The 23,260-nt window shown below is 40.2% G+C and overlaps 2 protein-coding genes across 3 annotated transcripts in view; one reads left to right on the forward strand and one right to left on the reverse strand.

Moving 5' to 3' along the window:
- Positions 1–23,260, reverse strand: part of TTC1 (tetratricopeptide repeat domain 1) — a 55,745-nt gene that overhangs the window by 29,235 nt on the left and 3,250 nt on the right. The window lies entirely within an intron of this gene.
- LOC132485870 (large ribosomal subunit protein uL13-like) lies at positions 532–12,721 on the forward strand. Its single transcript, XM_060092470.1, is given in 3 exon segments — positions 532–871; positions 11,602–11,668; positions 12,097–12,721. Coding segments are annotated over 3 exon segments (1,032 nt in total).

Raw genomic sequence — 23,260 nt, forward strand, 5'->3', positions numbered from 1 at the left:
ACTGTGTGGAAACAGAAGCAACCTCAAGAAAGCCAGACTTAAAAATAAAAACAGGAACAAAACCAAAAACCAACTGAGCAGAGCCATCATCAGTGGCCACACATCCCAGAGGAAATGAATCACACAGCTAGGCCCAGGTAAATTACTAAACAAATAAGCAGACAGGCAAAATAGTAACAACAAAAATAATTGGGGAGGTAGGGGAAGGTCAGACTTTAGAGTTGCTACAATATTACTTAAAATGCCCAGATTCAACAAAACAAAAAATTGTAAGACATGCAAAGAGACAAGAAAGTTTGACCCACAATCAGGGGGAAAAAAGCAGTCAACAGAAACACGAGTATATACAGATCATCCGGGGAAGCCCCCTCCCCAGTGGGGAGGTCAGCTGGGACAGAAGGGGAGCTTTGGGGGCTCGGAGGTAGAGCCCAGCACCCCGTCTGTGGCAGGCAGGACAGAGTGAGACCCACACAGATGGCGCCTGCCACAACCCTGAGCTCCCCAGCCTGAGACGTGTGTCTGCTGGTGCAGATGGGGGCTGGGGGCTGGAACCTGGGGTCTGCAGAGCAGACCCAGGTAGAGGACTGCTGTTGGCTGCGAAGAGACAGCCTGAGGGATGGGAGTGAGGAGCTCCGCAACCCAGAATGTTCGTGGAAGAAACCTGGGCCGCCACAGATATGCAGCTCCATGGCTGAGTGGTGCATGAAGGGTGGGGCTGCCACTGCAGCCTTTCCCCATGCACCGGCCCCTGCCTCCACAGGCACTAGGAGGGGCTCCCACTTGGGTGGACTTGCTGCCCTGGTTGCTACCTTGGCCCCGTCCCGCCTGGGCAGGCTCATGTGCCCCAGGGCAGCCTCAGGAGCAGACGCAGGTGGGTGGGTAGCCCAAACGCAGAGGTGGGGCTGAAACCACAGCTGGACCCCAGAGGCCTTGCAACTAAGAAAGAAGAGCTGAAATCTCTCCTCACGGCTGTGTGAACCACGGATTTACACCCCCGCTGCCAGCTTTGTAAATTCAGTGCCTGCAGAACATCCAAACAGACGAGGGCTCCTGCAGCTGAGCCAGGTCTAGCTTTAGCAGCCATGGGCTTTGTGGGCACATACACACAAGGGGTCGGGCCAGGCCAGAGTCTGAGCTGCTTCCATAGCTCCCACAGTGGGTCCAGGTGCACGATAACTGCAGTCCTACGACCTGACTTCAGGGGATCTCTGCGGGTGTCCTGGTGAAAACAATGCCTCACAGACACCAGAGCCAATTGCCAGCATACCCACAGTTAAGGCGGGGCCGAGAGCAGTGCCAACAGTGTAATTTTGTGAGTGCACACAACTGGTGAAGGGTGACACAGCAGAGCACACTCACGGGTGAACAGCTCCAGAGGAGGAATACTCAGTGGCTTCTCTCCCAGTGGGAGCGCTCCAATCCTGCCTATCTTGCACCACAGATCAGAAACGCACCTCAGAAATGGATCTGGGGGCTTCTACTCCAATAACTGGCTAGCAGACCCTGCCCCTGACGGGGCAGTGACAACCACAGAGCCAAGGGGAGGCCCTGCTCAATATCCAGTGCAGGCTCTGGTCACCACAACATCAGTCACACCTCCTATCAAGGGGATAACAGCCAGCATACACTGAGGAAAGAGGTGGCAGACATTCATACAAAAAAAAGCCCTTGCACCTAAAAATATTAAACCCACACAGGCTACACAGGGATGCTCCTACATAAAAATAGCCCTCTAAGACAGTCTGAGGGTCTGGCACCAGGAGGAAGAACCCCAGGGCATTTGGCATTGAACGCCAGTGGGGCTTGAGCGCAGGAGCTCCACAGGGCCAGGAGCTCTTGGAGGGTGCACACAAGGTCTCACATGCGCTGGGACCCAGCACAAAGCAAGGAATATTGATTGGCAGCCCCACCCAATAGCCTGCAGGTTCCAGTGCTGGGATGCCTCAGACCAAACAAGCAGCAGGATAGGAACACAGTCCCACCCATCAGCAGACAGGCTGCTCGAAGCCACCTCAAAACACACCCCTTCACACGGCCCTGACCAAGAGGGACAAGATCCAGCTTCACCCACCAGGGCGCAGTCACCAGAAGCAAGAGGAACTACTATCCTGCACCCTGTGGAAACAAGACCACAAACACAGAAGGTCAGACAAAATGACATGACAGACGAATATGTTTCAGGCAAAGGAACAAGATAAAAACCCACAAGAACAACTAAATGAAGAGGAGATAGGCAATCTACCTGAAAAGGAAATCAGAGTAATGATAGTGAAGATGATCCGAAATCTCAGAAAAAAAAATGGAGGCACAGACCAAGAATCTACAAGAAATGTTTAACAAGGAACTAGAAGAACCGAAGAGCAAAAAACAGAGATGAACAATACAATAACTGAAATGAAAACTACACTAGAAGGAATCAATAGCAGAAAACTAAGGCAGAAGAACAGATAAGTGACCTGGAAGACAGAATGGTAGAATTCAATGCTGCGGAACAGAATAAAGAAAAAAGAATGAAAAGAAATGAAGACAGCCTAAGAGACCTCTGGGACAACAGTAAATGCAACAACATTCACATTACAGGGGAGAAGGACCAGTAGGAGAAGACAGAGAGAAAGGACCAGAGAAGATATTTGAAGAGATTATAGTAGAAAACTTCCCGAACATGAGAAAGGAAATAGCCACCCAAGTCCAGGAAGCACAAAGAGTTCCACACAGGATAAACCCAAGGAGAAACACACCAGAAAACACAGTTATCAAATTGGCAAAAATTAAAGACAAAGAAAAATTATTGAAAGCAGCAAGGGAAAAACGACAAATAACATACAATGGAACTCCCATAAGGTTAACAGCTGATTTCTCAGCAGAAACTCCACAAGCCAGAAGGGAGTGGCATGATATACTTAAAGTGATGAAAGGGAAAAACCTACAGCCAAGATTATTCTACCCGGCAAGGATCTCATTCAGATTCGATGGAGAAATCAAAAGCTTTACAGACAAGCAAAAGCTAAGAGAATTCAGCACCACCAAACCAGCTCTACAACAAATGCTAAAGGAACTTCTCTAAGTGAGAAACACAAGAGAAGAAAAGGACCTACAAAAACAACCCCCCCCCCCCAAATTAAGGAAAGGGTAATAGGAACATACATATCGATAATTACCTTAAACGTGAATGGATTAAATGCTCCAACCAAAAGACAAAGGCTTGCTGAATGGATACAAAAACAAGACCCATATATATGCTGTCTACAAGAGACCCACTTCAGACCTAGGGACACATACAGACTGAAAGTGAGTGGATGGAAAAAGATATTCCATGCAAATGGAAATCAAAAGAAAGCTGGAGTAGCAATACTCATATCAGATAAAATAGACTTTAAAATAAAGAATGTTACAAGAGACAAGGTAGGACACTATACAGTGATCAAGGGATCAATCCAAGAAGAAGATATAACAATTATATATGCATCCAACACAGGAGCACCTCAATACATAAGGCAACTGCTAACAGCTGTAAAAGAGGCAATCAACACCTTAACACCTCACTTACACCAATGGACAGATCATCCAAAATGAAAATAAATAAGGAAACACAAGCTTTAAATGACACAATAGACCAGATAGAGTTAATTGATATTTATAGGACATTCCATCCAAAAACAGCAGATTACACTTCCTTCTCAAGTGTGCACGGAACATTCTCCAGGATAGACCACATCTTGGGTCACAAATCATGCCTCAGTAAATTTAAGAAAATTGAAATCATATCAAGCTTCTTTTCTGACCACAACGCTATGAGATTAGAAATGAATTACGGGGAAAAAAACGTAAAAAACACAAACACATGGAGACTAAACAATACGTTACTAAATAACCAAGAGATCACTGAAGAAATCAAAGAGGAAATCAAAAAATACCTAGAGACAAATGGCAATGAAAACACGACAATCCAAACCTATGGGATGCAGCAAAAGCAGTTTGAAGAGGGAAGTTTATAGCAATAAAAGCTTACCTCAAGAAACAAGAAAAATCTCAAATAAACAACCTAACCTTACACCTAAAGGAACTAGAGAAAGAAGAATAAACAAAACCCAAAGTTAGCAGAAGGAAAGAAATCATAAACATCAGAGCAGAAATAAGTGAAATAGAAACAAAGAAAACAATAGCAAAGATCAGTAAAACTAAAAGCTGGTTCTTTGAGAAGATAAACAAAATTGATAAACCATTAGCCAGACTCATCAAGAAAAAGAGGGAGAGAACTCCAATCAATAAAATCAGATGAAAAAGGAGAAGTTACAACAGACACCGCAGAAATACAAAGCATCCTAAGAGATTACTACAAGCACTCTATGCCAATAAAATGGACAACCTGGAAGAAATGGACAAATTCGTAGAAAGGTATCACCTTCCAAGACTGAACCAGGAAGAAATAGAAAATATGAACAGACCAATCACAAATAACGAAATGGAAACTGTGATTAAAAATCTTGCAACAAACAAAAGTCCAGGACCAGATGGCTTCACAGGTGAATTCTATCAAACATTTAGAGAAGAGCTAACATCCATCCTTCTCAAACTCTTCCAAAAAATTGCAGAGGAAGGAACACTCCAAAACTCATTCTATGAGGCCACCATCACCCCGATACCAAAACCAGACAAAGATACTACAAAAAAAGAAAATTATAGACCAATATCACTGATGAATATAGATGCAAAAATCCTCAACAAAATATTAGCAAACATAATCCAACAACACATTAAAAGGATCATACACTATGATCACGTGGGATTTACCCCAGGGATCCAAGAATTCTTCAATATACAGAAATCAATCAGTGTGATACACCATATTAACCAACTGAAGAATAAAAACCATATGACCATCTCAATAGATGCAGAAAAGGCTTTTGACAAAATTCAACACCCATTTATGATAAAAACTTTGCAGAAAGTGGGCATAGAGGGAACCTACCTCAACATAATAAAGGCCATATATGACAAACCCACAGCAAACATCATTCTCAATGGTGAAAAACTGAAAGGATTTCCTCTAAGATCAGGAACAAGACAAGGATGTCCACTCTCACCACTATTATTCAACATAGTTTTGGAAGTCCTAGCCACGGCAATCAGAGAAGAAAAAGAAATAAAAGGAATACAAATTGGAAAAGAAGAAGTAAAACTGTCACTGTTTGCAGATGACATGATACTATACATAGAGAATCCTAAAGATGCCACCAGAAAAGTACTAGAGCTAATCAGTGAATTTGGTAAAGTTGCAGGATACAAAATTAATGCACAGAAATCTCTTGCTTCCTATACACTAATGATGAAAAATCTGAAAGAGAAATGAAGGAAACACTCCCATTTACCATTGCAACAAAAAGAATAAAATACCTAGGAATAAACCTACCTAGGGAGACAAAAGACCTGTATGCAGAAAACTATAAGACACTGATGAAAGAAATTAAAGATGATACCAATAGATGGAGAGATATACTATGTTCTTGGATTGGAAGAATCAATATTGTGAAAATGACTATATTACCCAAAGCAATCTACAGATTAAATGCAATCCCCATCAAATTACCAACAGCATTTTTTACAGAACTAGAACAAAAAATCTTAAAATTTGTATGGAGACACAAAAGACCCCGAATAGCCAAAGCAGTCTTGAGGGAAAAAAACGCAGCTGGAGGAATCAGACTCCCTGACTTCAGACTATACTACAAAGCTACAGTAATCAAGACAGTATAGTACTGGCACAGAAAAAGAAACATAGATCAATGGAACAATATAGAAAGCTCAGAGATAAACCCACACACTTATGGTCAACTAATCTATGACAAAGGAGGCAAGGATATACAATGGAGAAAAGACAGTCTCTTCAAAAAGTGGTGCTGGGAAAACTGGACAGCTACATGTAAAAGAATGAAATTAGAATACTCCCTAACACCATACACAAAAATAAACTCAAAATGGATTAGAGACCTAAATGTAAGACCGGACACTATAAAACTCTTAGAGGAAAACATAGGAAGAACACTCTTTGACATAAATCACAGCAAGATCTTTTTTGATCCACTTCCTAGAGTAATGGAAACAAAAATAAACAAAGGGGACCTAATGAAACTTAAAAGCTTTTGCACAGCAAAGGAAACCATAAACAAGACCAAAAGACAAACCTCAGAATGGGAGAAAATATTTACAAACGAATCAACGGACAAAAGATTAATCTCCAAAATATATAAACAGCTCATGTAGCTCAATATTAAAAACACAAACAACCCAATCCAAAAGTTGGCAGAAGACCTAAATAGACATTTCTCCAAAGAAGACATACAGATGGCAAGAAGCACATGAAAAGCTGCTCAACACCACTGATTATTAGAGAAATGCAAATCAATACTACAATGAGGTATCACCTCATTGTATACACTGGAATATTACTCAGCCATAAAAAGGAGAGAAATTGGGTCATTTGTAGAGACATAGATGGATCTAGAGAGTGTCATACAGAGTGAAGTAAGTCAGAAAGAGAAAAACAAATATTGTATATTAATGCATGTATGTGGAACCTAGAAAAATGGTACAGATGAACCAGTTTGCAGGGCAGAAGTTGAGATACAGATGTAGAGAACAAACGTATGGACACCAAGGGGGAAAAGCCACGGGTGGGTGGGGATGGTGGTGTGATGACTGGGCAACTGGGACTGACATGTATACACTGATGTGTATAAAAAGAATACTCTACCCAGGGACTTCCCTGGTGGTGCAGTGGTTAAGAACCTGTCTTGCAATGCAGGGGACACTGGTTCAATCCCTGGTCGGGGAACTAAGAGCCCACATGCCAGCATGCCACAACTAGAGAGCCCATGTGCTCTGGAGCCCACGAACAACTAGAGAGAAGCCCGTGTGCCACAACGAAAGATCCCGTGTGCCACAGCTAAGACCTGATGCAGCCAAAAATAAATAAATATAAATTTAAAAGTAATAATGATAATAAAAAGAATACCCAGCAAGGCTCTCATTCAGATTTGACAGAGATATCAAAATCTTTAGAGACAAGCAGAAGCTAAGAGAATTTAGCACCACCAATCCGGCTTTACAGCAAATGCTAAAGAAACTTCTCTACGTAGGGGGATAAAAAACAACAAAAAATGGCCATAACTAGAAACAAGAAAATCACAAATGGGAAAGCTCACTGGTAAAGGTAAACAAATAGTAACAGCAGGAAATCATCCACACACAAATAGGATATCAAAACCAGCAACCATGAGAAGATGAGAGTACAAATGCAGAAAATGGGAACTGCATTTGAAAATAAGAGCCCAACAACTTAAAACAATCTTTTATGTATATAGACTGCTATATCAAAACCTCATGGGAACTGCAAACCAAAAAACTACCGATACACACACAAAAAAGAAAAAGCAACCCAAACACAACACTAAAGATAGTCATCAAATCACAAGAGGCCTACAAAAACAAAAAGATCTGCAAAAATCAAAAACAATTAAGAAAACGGAAATATGGCAATACAAATGTACATATCAATAATTACCTTAAATATATATAAAAAAATTAGAAATGAAAAAGGAGAAGTTACAACTGATACCACCGACTATACTACAAAGCTACAGTCATCAAAACAGTATGACTGGCACAAAAACAGAAATATATATCAATAGAACACAAAAGAAAGCCCAGAGATAAACCCATGCACCTATGGTCACCTAATCTATGACAAAGGAGGTAAGAATACACAATGGAGAAAAGATAGTCTCTTCAGTAAGTGGTGCTGGGAAAGCTGGACATCTACATGTAAAAGAATGAAATTAGGACACTCCCTAACACCATACACAAAATGGATTAAAGACCTAAATATAAGGCCAGACACTATAAAACTCTTAGAAGAAAACACAGGCAGAACACTCTGACACAAATCACAGCAAGATCTTTTTTGATCCACCTCCTAGAGGAATGAAAATAAAAACAAAAATAAAGAAATGGGACCTAATGAAACTCAAAAGCTTTTGCACAGAAGGAAACCATAAACAAAATGAAAAGACAACCCACAGAATGGGAGGAAATATTTGCAATCAATGTGACCAACAAGGGATTTATCTCCAAAATATACAAACAACTTATGCAGCTCACTGTCAAAAAAACCCCCAAACAACCCAATCAAAAAATGGGTGGAGGGGCTTCCCTGGTGGCACAGTGGTTGAGAGTCCGCCTGCCGATGCAGGGGACACGGGTTCGTGTCCCGGTCCGGGAAGATCCCACATGCCGCGGAGCGGCTGGGCCCGTGAGCCATGGCCGCTGAGCCTGTGCGTCCAGAGCCTGTGCTCTGCAACGGGAGAGGCCACAGCAGTGAGAGGCCCGCATACCGCAAAAAAAAAAAAAAAAAAAAAAAAGGTGGAATATATAAATAGACATTTCTCCAAAGAAGACATACAGATAGCCATACTAAGTGAAGTAAGTCAGAGAAAGACAAGTATCATATGATATCACTTATATGTGAAATCTAATAAAAAATGATACAAATGAACTTATTTACAAAACAGAAACAGACTCATAGACATAGAAAACAAACTTATGGTTACCAAAGGGAAAAAGGGGATAGGACGGGATAAATTAGGAGTTTGGGATTAACAATATACACACTACTATATATAAAATAGGTAACTAATAAGGACTGACTGTATAGCACAGGGTACTCTACTCAATATTCTGTGGTGACCTATATGGGAAAGGAATCTGAAAAAGAATGGATATATATATATATATTATATATATATATAAATAACCGATTCACTTTGCTGTACACCTGAAACTAACACAACATTGTAAATCAACTAAACTCCATAAAAATTTTTAAAAATTAAGATGCTGATGTTAAAAAAAAGCAGCTATAAACAATTTGTTGAAAAACTAAAAGGAGGGCTTCCCTGGTGGCGCAGTGGTTGAGAATCTGCCTGCTAATGCAGGGGACACGGGTTCGAGCCCTGGTCTGGGAGGATCCCACATGCCACGGAGCAACTGGGCCCGTGAGCCACAGCTACTGAGCCTGCGCGTCTGGAGTCTGTGCTCCGCAACAAGAGAGGCCGCGATAGTGAGAGGCCCGCGCACCGCGATGAAGAGTGGCCCCCGCTTGCCACAACTAGAGAAAGCCCTCGCACAGAAACGAAGACCCAACACAGCAAAAATAAATTTTAAAAAAAAAGAAAGTATAATTATAAAAAAAAAAAAACTAAAAGGAATGTGTTTAAAGACTTAAATGAGCATGATGACAATGATTAAAAAAGAGAATCATGAAAAAGGGACAGAAATTATTTTTAAAAAACAGAACAAGAAAACAAAGACAAAAAGTTCAATAACTGAAATAAAAAATTCACAGATGGGCTCAACAGATTTGAACTGGCATGAGAAATAAGTAAACTTGAAGTTAGAGCAACAGACATCCAATGTGAAGAACTAAAGGCAGAAAAAAAGATGGAAAAAAACGAAGAGACCCTTCATAATATATGTGATAAGAGTCCCAGAAGAAGAGAGACAGAACAGATATTTGAAAAACAATGACTGAAAATCTCAAAACCAGTGATGAAAAATGTTATCTAAAGATCCAAGAAGCTCAGCAAACCCCAAGTATGTAGATCTGTATCGAGAGACACCAGAGTCAAATTATTCAACGACAGAGAAAATCTGAACACAATGAAATTAAAAACAACTTATCAGGTATAGGCGAACAGCAAAACTATTAATACCTGATTTCTTACCGAAAACAAAGAAGGCCAGAGGCAGTGTAACAACACATTCAAAATGGTAAAAGAAAAAAGACTGTCAATCAACAATTAGATATTTAGCAAGACCATACCTCAAAACCAAAGCAAAATAAAGACATTCACAGATAAAGACAGAGAGAATTTGCTGCTACCATACCTGCCTTACAAGACATACTAAAGAAGTCCCTTGGACTGAAAGATGATAAATTTTCATGAAGAAATGAAGATCATTAGAAATGGTAAATACATCAAAGGCTCTATAAATATGTTGTTTTCTTTCTTCTTTTAATTTCTTTAAAAGGCAGAAAGATTTATAAGATAGTAATTATAACACTATATGGTTGGGTTTACAAAATATATTGATATATGATGATGGTAGCACAAAGGAGGGGGGAGGAAATGGAGCTATACTGAAGCAAAGTTTCTATTTTTTATTGGAATTACGTAGCATTAAAGTAGACTGTAATAAGATGCGTAATGTAAACCATAGAGCAACCACTAGGAAACTTTGGCTAAGAAACAGATGGTTAAAAAATCAGAAGTATTAAAATGATACACTAAAAAAATTAACACAAAAGAAGGCAGTGAAAGAAACAGGAATAAAAAAGACAAGAGACATGCAGAAGACAAAATGGCTGATATAAATATAACCATGTCAATAGCACAATGTGAATGGACTAAACACTCTAACCAAACAGCAGAGACTGTCAGACTGGAATCAAGAAGATCCAACCATATGCTATCTATAAGACACACTTTAGATTCAAAGACACAAATAGGGTGAAAATAAAAGGATGTAAAAAATATATCATGCAAACAGTTAACCATAAAAGAAAGAGTGGCTGTCTTAGTCAGTTTGGGCTGCTATCAACAAAAGTACCAAAGATTGGTGGCTTATAACCAACAAACATTCTGGAGGCTGGAAGTCTAAGATCAAGGGACTGGCAGATTCACTGTCTGGTGAAGGCCTGCTTCCTGGATCATAGGGGTATTCTCACCATAGCCTCACATGGCAGAATGGTCAAAGGAGCTCTCTTTGATCTCTTATTAGGGCACTAATCCCATTTATGCGTGCTCTACCCTCATGACCTAATAATGTCCCAAAGGCTCCATCTCTTAATACCATCACATTGGGAGTTAGTTTTTAAGATGTAAACTTTGGGAGGATTAAAACATTTACTCTATAGCAATGCCTATAGAAGTATGAGACAAAATAGTTTTTAAAAAGAGAGATATTGCTAGAGACAAAAAAGGAACATTTCATGATGATAAACGAGTCAATAACTCAAGAAAATATAACATATAAATGTATATGCACTTAATGGCAGTTACAAAATACACAAAGAGGACAAATTGCCAGAACCTCAGAAACTTCCCATGTGCCTCTTCCAAATCTGTAATACCCTGTCTCTCACCCCAAGCTCATATCCCCAGGCAAACACTCAATTTGTTCTTCATAAATTAACTTGAAGGATAATTTATGGATTATTGACTGAGGTTAGCATAATTCTAAAAATTTGTAATATTCATTTATGACTGCCACCTTGGGGGAAATGTGTCCAAAAATGACTCTTAAGAGATCTTAGAGGTTCCAGACCCCTAAGCATTTTGCAGTCTACACTCACCATTGAATTCTGACTTAGCTACAACTAACACTTTCTGAGTGCTTTTATGTGCTAGTCATTTAATCCTTACAACAACTTTGTGAGACAGGTACTATTATTATCCCACTTTACATCAAGTTAAATGATGGAGCTAGGACAGATCTGTCTAACCTTTTATGCTTTTAACCACAAGACTATATTGTCTTCCACAGGTATGGAAATAAAGAATTGTTCGCAGGAGGAAGTAACTGAGCAAGACACAGAAACTGCTGCAAAAAGGTAATAAGCACAGAGCTTATATGTTTCACTGTCCTAAAGAAAAAATGACTTTAAATTCCCTTGCTACCAAGAATTAGGGCACTTGAAAAGAAGATGACACTGCTCTAGAACATGTCATCAAGTCCTAGAGATCTGATGTTTAGTCATTCTGGGGTAGATGTTTATGTTAAAAATAAACCTCTACCTCACTGAATCAGGGACTTGCACCACAGGTCTTGGGTTTTTCTTCTATAGTTAATCCAAGGCCATTTTCCACTGAGTTAGCAAAATGGATTCCTTGCAGAGGGATGAATTCAATCTGCAAGTGTTTAAAACTTATTCTTTGCCTTTACAAATACAGGGATGCTCGGGATCTTTTATTTTATTCTGTTTTCCAGGAAATTATTTTCTTGCTTCATTGGGTAAAAGAAATTCACATGTTTTCCCAGGCGGCTGGTGAAGGTGGCGAAGGGGCAGGTCCTGCTGCTTGATGGCCGAGGCCATCTCCTGGGCCACCTGGCGACCATCGTGGCCGAGCAGGTGCTTCTGGGTCAAAAGGTGGTGGTTGGGCGCTGTGAGGGCATCAACATTTCTGGCAATCTCTACAGAAACAAGTGGAAGTACCTGGCCTTCCTCCGCAAGTGCATGAACACCAACCCCTCCCGCGGCCCCTACCACTTCTGAGCCCCCAGCCGCATCTTCGGGCGGACAGTGCGAGGCATGCTGCCCCACAAGACCAAGCGAGGCCAGCCCGCTCTGGACCGCCTCAAGATGTTTGAAGGGATCCCGCCACCCTATGACATGAAAAAGCGGCTGGTGGTTCCCGCTGGCCTCAAGGTTGTGCGCCTCAAGCCCACGCGGAAGTTTGCCTACCTAGGGCGCCTGGCTCATGAGGTTGGCTGGAAGTACCAGGCAGTAACAGCCGCCCTGGGGGAGAAGAGAAAGGAGAAGGCCACGATCCATTACCAGAAAAAGAAACAGCTCACGAGGCTACGGAAGCAGGCCGAAAAGAACAGAGAGAAGAAAACTGACAAATTCACAGAGGTGCTCAAGACCCATGGATTCCTAGTCTGAGCCCAATAAAAAATGACTGTTTACTCTTCATGCTTGGCCTGGCCTGCCCTTCCTCCATCGCCACCCTAGGATGTGGGGGACCCCCAGGGGCTGCCATCCAGGTGCCACAGGCAGCCTGGGGCTTAGAAGACTGGATATAGTGAAGGGGCCTTAGCCACTGCTGTTAAAGAAAGGCCTTTTAAAAAACTTTTAAAAAGTTATAAGGGCTGTGCAGGCGTAATTTGCCTGTGACCTGTTCATTCATGAGACTTTTAGGACATGGGCAGCTGGTACAACCAGCGCTGTCCTAATACTGGCAAAAGTGAGCTGGAAGACCTAATTGGAAGGGACCCCCGCATCGCTTACAGGGAGTCTGTTTAAGCTTCCCACGTGGTCGGATACTATACTCTGCAGCTGTTAGGATGTGAGAATGCTTTGGCAGCATGAGTCTGGGGTTCTAAAAGGTGTTTATGGAAGGGAAGTACAGCCCAAGGGGTCACAGGCATAGCCCGTGTGTTAGTCTTCCCTATGTTTTGTGAGCCAAAACTAATAATTTATTTTTAAAGGAAAAAAAAAAAGAAATTCATATGACATGGGGAACAGTACTTTCTTAAAGATGAAAGAGTTGAAATATATTGCAGAAAACCATCTCAACAGCATGCTTCTTACTTCTATACTAACCAATTCTCCAGTTATTTTGAAATTTTATTACCACACAAATCTCTGGTGCCCCAGTCTGAGTCTAAATGAGGTTCTCTGTTTTGACAAATAATGCCACTATAAACTAAGTTAGGTTTTAAATGATTATCTGACAAACAGGAAGAAGGTAAGCGTTTCGGAAAGGATACAAACTTGGTCTTAGTTGATACTAAAATTTAACTAGATCACTGAGGCAAAGATGGACTTTTAAAAACAGTGCTGGGAGAAGTTGGTAGTCATTTGTAAAAAGATAAAATTAGATTGCTATGTCACACCATACACAAGAATAAACTCCAAGTGGATTGCAGACCTAAATGTAAAAAGTGAACCCATATAAGTACTAGCAAAAAACAGGTGAATTCCTTTTTAAGCTCAGTTGTTGGATTGGCTTTCTGTGACTCAAAATCCTAGAGAACTCCAACTGATATAACTTTAAATACTGGCGTAACCTGGCAAAAATGTCAGAAGGTGTTCAACCATTCCCTTATCAATCATAAAACAACCACTCTCCACCAGAGACCCACTCAATGAAGTGGCTGGCTAGGGATATTCCCTATACTTTAGGTCAGTGGACACAACATAAACACACTTGACTTGGAACTTAAAAGTGTATATCCCTTCTATCATTATTTCATTATTAAATGATCAAAATTTGCACTTGCAAAAAATTTTTTACATTAAAAAAATCTTCTCTTAACACGTTACTGACCGGGGGATTTTTGCAGAAACTAACGCCTGTGGCCAGCAATTTGTTATGTAAATGAACATTGAACAGCCGCATTTGAGTAAGTATCAACAAACTTTTTTTGCACTTTATTTGAAACTTTGTACATGTCTCACTAAAGCATTCTAATATTTCGTTAGAGTGTGTGATAGGCAGTACAGCAGGCACCTCTGTGCAGGGGAACAGAACATCTATTACAAATATACTGGGTTTCACTGCACTTTCCCCTGGAAGAGCAGACTCTACACTTTCTGGCAGCATTTTTTTTTTCTTTTTAGTCCTGTGGGTATTATTTCCTCTAGAATATGTTCTTTTATTTTACCTGATAGTCAGCAAGGTGGATCTTTGCGGGGGGCTCTTTTAGAAATGCCACAAGAAGGACTAGGCGCGGGACTACCACTACATTCACCAGCATGGTCAGTTACCCATTCCCTAGCTACTGCTAACAAAAATTGCTTGTAAGTCATTTTATTCTGTGCATTAAAGCTATAATAAATCTTAAACGCACTGAATAAACCGCAATTACTCAAATAGAAACCCACTTTCTTATACCATTTTCGAGTTTTCTGGAAGATACTGAAGTTTGCCAGATATTGATCAGACTGATCAACTCCTTTCATATATCTATTATACTCTGATATACAAGTGGGCTTAGTTATCTGATGGCCAGTCTTCCTTTTCTGTAGATGCCAGGGAGGCGTCATGAATAGCTGTCACCATGTAGACTAGCCTCTTGTCTTTCCATAGAAGAATCACTTCTCCCTTCCGTAAGAATGTCATTTCTCCCCTCTGTAGGTTTTTAGATTTCTCCTTTAATTGGTTTGGTAGACCACAATTCTCCCTTATAGCCCCACAAACTCTGGTTTTATTTTTCAACAATATTTCAGATGTGGACACACTGTTGTAAATCCCTGTTGTAAATCACACTGTTGTAAAAGGTTGCATATATATCCAGTTTCACTTTCCTTAACCATACTGACCAGAATTCCATATTTTGTAAGTTTTCTGGGATTATAGGTTTTGAATCTGCATGATCCTCTCCACTTTCATTGCCTCATCAAGTGATAGCTCTTGTTTGGGTACATAGATTGACTGGAACTTTGGTAGAAAATAATCCAAAAGAGGTTTAACTTTTGAAATTCTGTCTGCAGGAAGTGGAGTTTCCGAGTTATCGTTAAAGTGAAGAAACATCATTATTTGTTCGAACCTTCTTCTCGTCATAACCTTTGGAAAGATAGGTGTTTCATGTAAGGGATCAGTCGACCAATATTCTTTCCAGTGTGACTTTCTTATTTGTCCCATCAAAATTATTAATTCAAGAAACTTCTTCACGGGCTTTCCTGGTGGCGCAGTGTTTGAGAGTCCGTCTGCCGATGCAGGGGACATGGGTTTGTGCCCCGGTCCGGAAGGATCCCACATGCCGCGGAGCGGCTGGGCCCGTGAGCCATGGCCGCTGAGCCTGTGCGTCCGGAGCCTATGCTCCGCAGCGGGAGAGGCCACGGCGGTGAGAGGCCTGCGTACCGCAAAAAAAAAAAAAAAAAAGAAACTTCTTCATGTCACTATTGGTCACATCAGTCCATTTTAAGGCCTCATCATACTTTTTATATGATTTTTCATTCTGTTGGTGATTCAAGTTTGAGAAGCGACCAACTCGAAAAAGTCATTACCAAAACTTGTTATTTCACTAACACTTTGTGGGTGATTATATTCAACAGTTACACCTGACACACCTGTAAAGTCTTCTAATTTTTGTGAAATGTTGTCTTCAATCCACTCTTCTGTAGAAGCAAAGGAGCATTCTCCAGCACCGTAAGTTTCATTTTCACTTTCCGTGTTAGAATCAATCACTAAGGTTTTTTTCTCTTTTTACTGGTCTAATACTCACATCGTCTGAATCAGAACTATACTCTGAAGAACTGTCATCTTCTGAGACGCTAGTATATATGTCGCTCGGACAATCAGAGAAAATATCTGCATAAAATTGACTGAAAAATTCTTCTTCATTCAAAACTTCACGATGCGTCATTTCTGAAAATCTTATGGTAATAAACTTGCATTTATAATATACACAAGGTTGGAACAAAAACCTAACGGAGCAAAATGTGAATGATAACGGCAATCAAAAGTTGTGTAATGAACCCTTGATCAACTTAAGCTCTAACAACTTAGCATGGTGATATTAATTAACTGTATCATTCTCTAAAAACATATTGATACGTCTCCGGTCAATAACATTCAGGTAACAGAAACGTATTAATATGTCCCTGGTCAATAATGTGTTAATTAAATAATTCTACAGTGAGCATGTGTTTAATAGACAACAGGGAGAAAAACAAGAGGTTCACATCAGCAAGTTAATTTCCATACTGTAACTCTATCAGCAGCTATCTGCTTCCCCCTGCAGCTTTGTAAAGTAACTGCTACAAAATAAAACGGCACAAACTTAAAGTCAAGCACAGTTAAGCAGAGATCAATCACATCTGGGTAAAAAGGATGATTAAAAAAAGCTACACACTTGCTAAAAGGCTGGAAAGTGGAAGCATATGCAACAAAACTTTCTGTTTCAGTCCTATTTAGGTGGGATAAGGAAACCTCAAACTGAAAGGGCTAGGGACACCAGTCCTACAAATTATTCTGAAGGGAATTCTTTATCATTAAAAAGGGAACAAAAGCTTCAGTTTTGTTTTCTTTGAAATCAGACATCACTTGCTTTACAGATATAGACACACTTGCTCTTTCCACAAGTCATTTTTACTAGTCCACTAGGAGTTTGGAGGGAGAATCTCTAGATTTCAGTTGTAGTCAGAACCTGACTCTCATTAAGTCTTACCCTTCTGAGGAAAGATGACTGATCTTGGAAATACTTCGTCGTTTCTTAACTCAGAAAATCCCATCTCCCAAAACTCAATTTAACAGAAATAAATTTTCTTATTTTGGTACTGCTTAAATTCTGCCCCCAAACTCTTTCTTTAAGTTTTTTAGACCTTGGGCACAGATCAGGGTAAAAGAAAATATCCTATTATTGAGCTCTTCTGATGCTGGATGGAGTCACTATACAGGCTAATCAATACTTCTTGTTTTGGAAGCTTAGTCATCTGTGTTCATCTCGCCCTCTGTCTCCCGAAGTGTGGCCACAGTTCTACCTGAACCAAAATGATCTGGGAGATAAGCAACAAGGATTTACTGTATAGCACAGGAAATTATATTCAATATCTTGTAATAACCTATAATGGAATATAATCAAGAAAAAATATAACTGAAACATTTTGCTGTATACCTGAAACTAACACAATACGTAAACCAACTATACTTCAATTAAAAAAACCCAAAAAACCTGCGGATGCTCATTAAAGTAGAGTCCTGGCTGCCACCTCACAAGTCTCACAAGATACCACCTCACAAGTGGTAACAAACACTTCTGAGGGCTTTGCATGTTTAGTAAGTTTCCTGTGATTCTTAGACACAATTAAGTTTGAGAACCACTGACCTACACAAAGAGATCTTCCTTAATAAACACCGGAAACACTGAATGCCACTTTAACTTTTCCATCAGCAGATAACTTCCAAATGTTTTAGGGTAAAACAACCCTTATTTCCCCTGGTTTAAACTCAGAATCAGAAATCTAAGGTCCCTTCCTTAGAGACTGTCACACAGAGTGAAGTCAGAAAGAGAAAAACAAATATTGCATATTAACGCATATATGTGGAATCTAGAAAAATGGTACAGACGAACCTGTTTGCAAGGTAGAAACAGAGACACAGATGTAGAGAACAAACATATGGACACCAAGGGGGGAAAGCTGTGGGGGGGGAGGTGGTGGTGGTGGTGGGATGAATTGGGAGATTGGGATTGACATATATACACTAATATGTATAAAGCAGATAACTAGTAAGAACCTGCTGTATAAAAAAAAAAAATCTAAGGTCCCTTCCAGTTCTTAAATTCTAGGATTTTATTTAATCACTTGCCAATAGCATTCATTAAACTCAATACTGGTAAACTCTAAGAAATTGGTAAATATGGCAACCTTAGTTCAAAAGGATGCCCATTAGAAATGAAAAAAAGGGAAACAACAAATCAGAAAGGGTTTTCTCATGAGGTTAACAGAATATGCAGGCCACTATAGAAAAGTTACTGAAAACTTTCTGGAAGCAACCAAGAGAATTGTTCCCTGCAAACATGTCCATTGTTACAATAACACTGATAAGATTATGAAAATATTGCAACGAGGCAGGAGAAACATGGAAATCAAAAGGATTAAGTAATGTGGGATTTAAGAAAAATGAGAGCGACGGGGGAAAGACTGATATAGAACTTTGGCACTAAACCAATACTTCAATAATGGCTCCTGTTTAAAGACTAAACAGCCTTAAAGGAAAAAACAATCCTTTACAGTTTCAGAACCTAAGGAAAACGTTTTAAAATCCCAGAAACCATATGTTGTGAGCCCATGTTCACCAAGCAACAGACTTTTCTATCCATTACTTAACTGGATCTATGTATTTGTAAATGAACACTATGTGCCCGCACCAGGGAGCAAATCCATTAAAAGGATGAAATCTGCATTTGGGCTTACAAATAAAAAAACTTTTTCATTTGCAAGCAAGAATTAAATCACCAGAGCCCTGACGAACTCCAAGTCCCTCCATCATCTCCCTATTTGTAAAGGGCATCACCACCTACCCAGTAGCCAAAGCCAAGGAATCAAGCTTATTTCTCACTCCAGCCCTCCCAACTGAATCCAGTATGTCTCGTCAACTCCACTTCCAAAATGTAGCCTGAAATCATTCACTTACCTTCACTCGATTCGCAGCTCAAGCTACCATCATCTTTGCCCAGCCCGCCATGTTAGGCCCTAGCTGGTCCCCGTGCTCCACTGTGCCCCCACCCCCTGCGTTCTCTGCACAACCACCAGAATACTCTTAATAAGACGGAAATAACTTTCATCTGTCCGCTGGCTTAACTACCCATCTGTTTCCTACTGCACTTGGAAAAAACTTCATATCCCTTACCATGGCTCACAAAGTGTTCTATCATCAGACCCTCTCTTACTTCATCCCCCGATTCTCTTCCTTAATCACTATGCTCCCACTAATGGCCCTTCCGCTCCTCTCATGCCAAGAATACAGCCAAACCTGCAGGGCCTTTTTACTAACTGCTCCCCTTCTATGGAATAGTTTCCTCTCAGATACACATCTGACTCCTTTTCCCCTCCAAGTCTTTCCTGAAATGGCACCTCCCCAGAGAGGCCTTTCCTGACCAACCAATTTTAAGTAGTCCTGCCCATGCTTCCAACTCCCATGCCTTCTTCACTTCATCTTATCATTCCCCCCACCCCACCCATACCAACTAGAATATACATATGAGAGGTGTGTGTCTTATTCACCACTGTATTCCTAAGTGCCTCAAACAAGGCCTGGCATGTGGAAGAAATGCAAACATTTCTTGAATAAATGAATGATAAAATCTCTGTAATTTGTAAGACCAATTACTGGCCCTCATGGGAGAGAGAAAATATTATTCAGCTATTTAATGAAGGAAGACTATGTGCAAGGCCCCATGACAGTGGTCCTCAAACTTTAGTGTGTGCACAAGAACAACCAGAGAATTTATACGTGAGGCGTAAGAACCCCACTTTGACAAGCAGCCCACAAAAGATGATTCTCTTACATCAATATCACCACAATGCAGTATATTCTGTAGGTCCCCAAACTATAAGCATCTTTGTATCAGAATATTATTATAGCAATAATTCTCATCTGCTACCAGATATGTCTTCCTCAGCCAAGCCTTTAAGAATCACTTATTTGGGGCTTCCCTGGTGGCGCAGTGGTTGAGAATCTGCCTGCCAAAGCAGGGGACACGGGTTCGAGCCCTGGTTTGGGAAGATCCGACATGCCACGGAGCAACTAGGCCCGTGAGCCACAACTACTGAGCCTGCGCGTCTGGAGCTTGTGCTCCTCAACAAGAGAGGCCGCGACAGTGAGAGGCCCGCGCACCGCGATGAAGAGTGGCCCCCGCTCGCCGCAACGAGAGAAAGCCCTCGCACAGAAACGAAGACCCAACACAGCCAAAAATAAATTAAAAAAAAAAAAAGAATCACTTATTTGCTTTGCAGATCTAGTACATCTCAAATGTAAGCTAAAATCCTATTCTTCTGGGTAGTCATAGCTACATTTAAGGTTTCACAAATAGTTAAGATTGCTGCTGAAACAAACACACACATAGTGCTTTCCTTAAGAGATTTTGCCAGTTTTAACTGAATTTTAACTGCCTTCCTCCTCTGTTACTCTTGAACTGCTGAGAACTGGCACCCTCTTGAGCCTGGATCATCTTCTCAGCCACAGGGCAAGTCAAGTCAGCTTGAATAACAGACTTTAGCTATTAATACTTGATACATTTAGTAATACATATATCCTATGATAGCATATCTTTCCCAAATCCTCAAAGGTCAGCTTTTGTGCTTTTTTCTTTAGTAGAAAGTCCACCCTGGTTGTAAAGAATCAAATTTTTATTTATTTATATTCTCAAATTGGAATAACTTTTATTGTTGTTGATCATAAATGTAATACATGCTTACCATAAAAAAGCAAACATTACAAAATTATATTAAATATAAATGAAAACTTCCCAATAATCACACCCTTTAGAGCTACTCACTTTTTATAATTTGGTGTATATCCTGCCAAATTTTCATGTATAAACATATTTTCACACAGGTTTTTGACGTAAAAGGAATCATCACTGACTGTTCCATAACCTGCTATAAAGAGAAAACACCTGGGTGTCTCCTCTCCTCTCAACACTCACTCTGAACACTTCTGTGACCAAACGTGTAGGAGTTTCCCCCACACCAAGCAACTCCAGCTCTGCAGTGGACTCCAGCCAATGTCCCACACTTTAACTCAATTCTGACACTATCTACCTAGAGATAGGGTCAGACCCCACAGGTTAAGCGCTGAGTTCCACAAGACTGGCTCCATCCTCACTTCAGATACCAACTGCAAGTCCAGGTTGTCATTTCTGCTTTTTCTGGTCTGTTTATATATTTTTTCTTTTTTTCCTAAAGTATAGTAGATGTACAATATTATATAAGTTATATAAAAGGTGTACAACATAGTGATCCACAATTTTTAAAGATTATACCCCATTTATAATTATAAAATTTTGGCTATATTCCCTGTGTTGCACAAGATATCCCCATAGCTTATTTATTTTGCGTGTAATAGTTTGTACCTCTTAATCCACTACTCCTATCTTGCTCCTCCCTCCTTACCCTCCCCGGTGGTAACCACTAATTTGTTTCCTGTATCTGTGAGTCTGTTTCTTTTTTGTTATATTCACTAGTTTGTTTTGCTTTTTAGATGCCACATATAAGCGATATCATACAGTATTTGTCTCTGTCTGACTTCTTTCACTTAGCATAATGCCCTCCAAGTCCATCCATGTTGTTGCGGTCACCTCTGCTTTTGACCCACGGGCTATACGTTGGCAGCTTCCACGATCACCTCCTCAGGTTCAATTAATTTGCTAGAGGGGCTCACAGAACTCAGGAAAGCAGTTTACTTATTAGATTACCACTTTACTATAAAGGACATAACTCAGGTACAGCCAGATGGAAGAGATGCATAAGGCAAGGTATGTGGGAAGGGGCACTGAGCCTCCATGCCCTATGGACATGCACCCTCCCACCACCTATACGTGTTCACCAACTATGAAGCTCTCTGAACCCGATCCTTTTGGGTTTTTATGGAGGCTTCATTAAGTAAGCATGACTGATTAATCACTGGTCATTAGTGATTACTGGTCATTAGTGATTAACTCAACCTTCAGCCCCTCTCCCTTCCCCAGAGATGGGGGTGGAGTGGGGTGAGGCTGAGAGCTCCAAACTCTGACAACTAGACCTCATCCTTAGGGGCTTTCCAAAAGTCATCGCATTAACATTAACTCAGGTGTGGTTGAAAGAGGCTTGTTAGGAGTAACAAAACGAACCTTTATCTCTTTCCACCTAGGAAATCCCAAAGGTTTTAGGAACTCTGTGCCAGGAACTGGACAAACACCAAATACATATTTATTATAAATCATATTATCACACCTGCTTATTAATACATTTAACATTCAGGCATTACTCCGTGCCAATACTAATATTTATCTCTTTAATGACTACATTGTACACTACCACATAAATATGCCAAAAATGTTTAAAGTAATACACTCTGTTCAACATTAGTTCTAGTTTTCTAAAATTTCTAAAATTATGAATGATCCTGCAATGTATCTTTATATATACACCTATACATATTTTTAATAACTTCCTTAAAATAAGTGATTAGAAGAGAATCAGGTTTAAAGCTGTACTGTCTAATATGGTACTCACTAGCCACTTGTGACCACTTAAATTAACTAAAATAAAAAATTTAAAAATTCATTTTATCAGCTGTACTAGCCACATTTCAACTGCTCAACAGCCAGATGACTGTTAAAATGTGGCAGCCAATGGCCAGTGGCTAGCATATTGGACAGTGTAGATGCCGAACATTCCCATCATTGCAAAAGGTTCCACTGGTAGCCCTGATCTAGAGAAATGTTCATATAAAACTTTGATATCTGTACCCCACAGAAATGATGTAGCAATCCAAACTCCCAATGTTAGTACACGAATTCCTACCTCCTCTTCTTGTCAACATCAGATCAATGTTCTGATCTGAGAGATGAGACATAATGTTTTAATTTGCATTTAAAAAGTATTAGTGAGGCTGAAAGTCTGCACATTTTGTGGCCATTTGTGTTTATTTTCGTTGTTGAATTATCTGAACTTTGTCTACTTTAAAAGAATCAAGCTTAAACATATCCGTTTCCCAATGACTCATAAAACCAAACCTTATGTGCAGCAAAGAGACATTTCTTCATCTGTTTTGCTGGTTTCCTATTATTAATTTCATAAAGATATTTATTAAAGCAGCATAAAAATAGCTAATACTACAATTGGGGTGAGTTACCCAAGTGTACACAGTTGTCAAAACTCACTGAGTGGGACTTCCCTTGTGGCATAGTGGTTAAGAATCCACCTGCCAATGCAGAGGACATGGGTTCGAGCCCTGGTCCGGGAAGATCCCACATACCACGGAGCAACTAA

This window comes from Mesoplodon densirostris, chromosome 3, assembly GCF_025265405.1.
Source record: "Mesoplodon densirostris isolate mMesDen1 chromosome 3, mMesDen1 primary haplotype, whole genome shotgun sequence".
NCBI lineage: Eukaryota > Metazoa > Chordata > Mammalia > Artiodactyla > Ziphiidae > Mesoplodon > Mesoplodon densirostris.